Source organism: Puntigrus tetrazona, chromosome 3, assembly GCF_018831695.1.
Source record: "Puntigrus tetrazona isolate hp1 chromosome 3, ASM1883169v1, whole genome shotgun sequence".
NCBI lineage: Eukaryota > Metazoa > Chordata > Actinopteri > Cypriniformes > Cyprinidae > Puntigrus > Puntigrus tetrazona.
Window position 1 is genome coordinate 7,941,235 of NC_056701.1, and position 4,797 is coordinate 7,946,031.

The window sequence follows — 4,797 nt, forward strand, 5'->3', positions numbered from 1 at the left end:
TTTATATATAATTTTATTATGAGTCTAGGGATTTAATACACACACATTAATCACAAATGAAATAAATCTGATCATGTTACATTGTTACTTTATACAACCTTTTTTTTTAAAGAAATGAATACTTATTTTCACCAAGGTTGCATTAAATTAATCAAAAACGTAATGTTACAAAAGATTTCTATTTCATGTAAATACTGTACTTTCTGTGAATCCTGAAAAATAAAACGTATTAAGAGTTCCTAATAAATGTCAGGCAGCACTGATAATAATCAGAGATGTTTCTCGAGCAGTAAATGAGTACATTATTCTGATTCCTGAAGATCGTGTGACACTGAAGACTGGAGCAATGATGCTGAAAATTCAGAAATAAACCACACTTTAACACATATTTAATACAGTACAATACAACAAACAGAAGTGCGGTCTTGGTTGTGAGCGTCAGAGCGCTGGAAGAAGAGCGGGTCGTACCGACGTTGGGCGCGCGGTCGCTGAAGTGACCCCCGTACAGGTTATTAGCCAGAAGAAACGCTCCTTTCTCCATCACGTCCAGCAGCATCGTGGCGGTGTGAGACTGTTCGGTCACGTTCATGTCCTGCCACGACTCCAGAGCCTCCAGACGCAGCAGGTTATCCACCGTCTGCACCACCGCCTGACACACACACACACACACACACACACACACAGGTGAGCACCGAACACGGAGACGTGTGTGTTTATTACACGACTGTGTGCCGCGAGATTACCTGAATAAACGCTCGACAGGTCCGCTCTCTCTTCTGAAGCTACAAGAGACCAAGAAACAGAGTTACTCTGACAGCTGTGTGTGTGTGTGAGTGTGTGTGAGAGAGTGTGTGAGTGTGTGTGTGTGTGTGAGAGTGTGTGAGTGTAAATGTGTGTGTGTGAGTGTGTGTGTGTGTGTGTGGGTGTGTGTGTGTGTGAGTTTGTGTGTGTGTGTGAGTGTGTGTGCGTGTGAGAGTGTGTGAGTGTAAATGTGCGTGCTTGTGAGTGTGTGTGTGACAATGTGTGCGTGAGTGTTTGAGTGTAAATGTGTGTGTGTGTGCGTGAGTGTGTGTGTGAGTGTAAATGTGCGTTAGAGTGTGTGTGTGAGTGTGTGTCTGTGTGTGTCTGTGTGTGTGTGTGTGTGTGTAAACGTGAGTGTGTGTGAGAAATTTGTTGAAAATGTAAAAATGTGAGTAGTTTCCTCTAAGGGGTAGGTTTAGATGTAGAAAACATACAGTCTGTACAGAAGAAAAACATTACACCTATGAAGAGTCCCCTTAAAACACCTGCGTGTGTGTGTGTGTGTGTTGTACACACACCTTGTTGTAGTTGCGTGTGGCCGACTCCTTGTTTCCGGGACGCAGCGCCTGTAGCTGTGAGTCCAAAATGTCCAGCAGCTGCTCCATCAGGCGCACGGAGGAAGTGACATCACCGGCGTAGACCCGCCCTCGTGTGTGATTGACAAGTACAGCGGCGATATGTGCTGCGTTTTCCCCGCTCTTGATCTACAGAGATGACAGAGACATCCAGCATGTGTTCATCCATCCATCTATTCATCAGTCGGTCTTTTTTTCTTTATACCAGTGCGTCTGTCTGGGACTGACCTTCTGAGCGACCTGGTTGACCCAGGGCGAGGTGCAGTTGCTGAGGTCAGGGCCTCTGGAGTTCCACACCACGTCATCAGCCATACACTGATAAGAGGCGATACCTGAATGACGGAGAGCAGGACAAATGAGTAAAGCTCCCAAGCAGAGAGGAATTTAAGGGTGACGCCGTAGGAAGTGGAAACCCTGATAAGAAGGATTCCTGTAGAAATAATCCAAACATTACAAAACAAAACATGAAAGCTAGCAGAGTTAGTCAGATGGAGAAACATCTGACCTAGTAACACAACAAAAGTCAGGGGAAAGCACCACAAACAGGAACATAATGCTCTGACCCATTAAAACACGCACAAGAAGGGTGTGGTGATTTTCTGCCAACATTCAACGTGACAGACGCATGCACGCTTCATTTTTCAACATTAATATTTTAAGTTGGAAACATTATTTCATTTAGATTTTCACCAATTCATAAAAATATCCAATTTCGGTGCGTGACAAATGGAGCATTATAACTAAAAGTGTGATTATAATACAATTAGAAAATGGCATTTAAATTCGATTTTTTTTTCTCTGCAGGAGAGTGTGGCTTTAATGCTAGCATTAGCATATGACCTTCAAGTGCCTTGATGTAATCTGTACGATCAAGTCAAAACACTGATGCTAACGACTGTTAGAATCAATGCCGGCGTCTAATAACGATGCTAAACGTTTAAAAATTACATTAAAAAGTGATTTTGTATCTGGGGGCTTTGCACAAATGACTACGACAAAGATTATGAAAAACAGAAACCATCAGGCGTCTCACGAATGTCCAGAGGCGAGATCACCAAGAGTTCAAAGAGTTCAGTACAGAGCCGTCCAGAAACGTAATACTGGAATTAGAAATAAGCCATCGTCGCTCATCATCACCTAAACAGCGTAATAATGTTGCCGTGGGTTACATGCAGCTAAAAACATTTAGAAGAGAAAGAATTTTTTACTGATTCATTTAATGAAGAATTAATAAAGAAAGACATCAAGAGATTATCTGAAAAGGGATATTTCCAGCACGGTGGGCTAAGACACACCCACTGAATGGTTTGTTTCAGCACTGACTCATGTGTAGTGACCACACTCAAGAAACCCCCAGAAACCCCACCCAACACTGACCGAGCGATCCTTTGGGACAGGGCCTCTCCACCGTCTCTCCTCGATGAGTCGGAGGCCACTGGACCCCGCGAGTCACCCGGCCCTCACACATGGGTGTGCGGGGCCCCTGTGGCCGGCGGGGGGGCCTGACGGTCACCGGGACCGTGGCTGTGATGGGCCGCCCGGCCGGAGCCCGGTTTATAGCCCCCACCGGGTGGAACGTCACAGACGGGACGGAGCTGGGGCTGAAGCCCATGGACACGGTGGTGGAGAGCGCACTCGGTGGAGTCGTGGAGAGAAGAGGCGTCGAAAGAGGGTCTGAAAGGAGACACAACAGAGCAAATGTGAGTCCAGTTCCTCAACGACCTTGATCCCTAATGATAATTATAAAATAAATGTAATGGTTATGAATGCAAACCCTATGGCTGATGATACTCTGGGCAACTTTTTGAGCAATGTTGGCATCAATGGGCAACCAGGTCAGACGCAAGGCCCACGACTGATCTAAAACATCCAGATAGAAATGTTTTGCCCATTTATGATGGCAAAGCGCCCAAGCAATGTTCAGTGCTCAAAAAGTTGCCCTCAGCCTAAAATCCCTTACCGAAGAGATCCCAAAGAGATTTTCATAAAAATCTTCATATCAGACCTGAGATATGAATGCGCTCGAGTCGTTTGGCTGGTATTCAAAGCATAACTACATTAAGCCTCCTGACCAATGAAAGAGCACCCTGAGAGGAATCGGGAGGCTGACCTGTGGTGGGCTGCGGCGGGCTGAACTCCAGCGGGTACCGCAGGACGATGTAGTTGTTCCAGACGTACAGCTGGTTGTCTCGGGGGTTGTAGCTGATAGAGGAGATGTGCTGGTACGGGTTGGGGAAGGGGATCCTCACCGGCTCCTCGCGGTTACGCCGCGTGTCGTAGGCGTACAGGATCAGGTCCCCGCCCACCTCGCTGTCGTCGTCCTGGTACACGGAGCGAACGGCGTACAGGATGCCACACGCCACGAACGCATCCGACGCCATGCGCTTCTCGAAGCTGGTCTGCCACGTGCCCTCGAACCGCAGCGTGTACGGGTTCACCTGAGACACCGGCCAATTGGGTTACGGAACCAATCAGCCAATCAGAAGAGTGCAGAGAGATACAAACAGGAACACTCTCACCTGACTAACGACCAGGCGTCCGCTGTTGGCTTCAGTGGCGTATATGACCCAGAGGCCGTGTTCGTCCACGGCTAGGTCGATGTCGGATTTCCCGCCCCAGCGGTATGGCGACGTGTCGTGATAATTGGCGGTAGCGATAATAGCTTCGCCGCTCTTGATGCGAGTTCGCAGGTCGTATTTCACAATGTTGCGTGTGCGTTCCTTATTGTAGAACACAGCTCCATCGTACACGACGAAACCGGTGCCGTCCACACGACTCGGCAATCTGTATGTTACACAGAAACGTTATTTTAATGTTTGTACAACGTTCAACTTTATTGTAAACTCGTAAATGCAAGCTCACTTATAAGTGGTGGTGACTCTGTTTTGGATGTAGTCATCCCACGAAGCGTATTCATGCAGCGCATCTGTGCGATAGGGCGTCCAGGGCATCACGTATAGCCTATCGCCCGCTTGCAGAGGGTCTTTACACCACGCCCCTGACTGATGCTCCGCCTCCCTCACAGAACTGGGCTCCAGCACTCGCATTAATGTTCCAGGACAAACAAAAACTAGAGACGGAGAAAGAGAGAGCGGAGCAGATGAGCAGGAGTAGAGGAGGAAGTGTATTAGTCTAGTACAGAATAGATCTAATGAACAGATCTATTCTACACACACACACGCACACACACACACACACACACACAAAACACAAACACACGTCTTACACTACCTATTGCTGTATCATGAGTGCCTGTGTGTGTGAGAAAGAGAAATTTCATTCTCAAAAGATGAAAATAAAATACAATGTCATTATAAGAGTGTGTGCAAGCAAAGATAGATGGATAGATAGATAGATAGATAGATAGATAGATAGATAGATAGATAGATAGATAGACAATAAATAGATAGATAGATAGATA

General features: G+C 46.6%; 1 protein-coding gene across 1 annotated transcript in view; it reads right to left on the reverse strand.

The window, feature by feature from the left end:
- Positions 1–4,739, reverse strand: part of LOC122341278 (adhesion G protein-coupled receptor L1-like) — a 25,570-nt gene extending 20,831 nt beyond the window's left edge. Inside the window, exons 1-8 of the mRNA XM_043234653.1 lie at positions 4,239–4,739; positions 3,896–4,160; positions 3,487–3,814; positions 2,754–3,050; positions 1,605–1,708; positions 1,320–1,505; positions 744–782; positions 469–649 (exon numbers count right to left, since the gene is read on the reverse strand). Of these exons, the coding sequence (XP_043090588.1) occupies positions 469–649; positions 744–782; positions 1,320–1,505; positions 1,605–1,708; positions 2,754–3,050; positions 3,487–3,814; positions 3,896–4,160; positions 4,239–4,423 (1,585 nt within the window). The 5' untranslated portion in view covers positions 4,424–4,739. The remainder of the gene's footprint in view (positions 1–468; positions 650–743; positions 783–1,319; positions 1,506–1,604; positions 1,709–2,753; positions 3,051–3,486; positions 3,815–3,895; positions 4,161–4,238) is intronic.
- Positions 4,740–4,797: the final 58 nt, after the last annotated feature.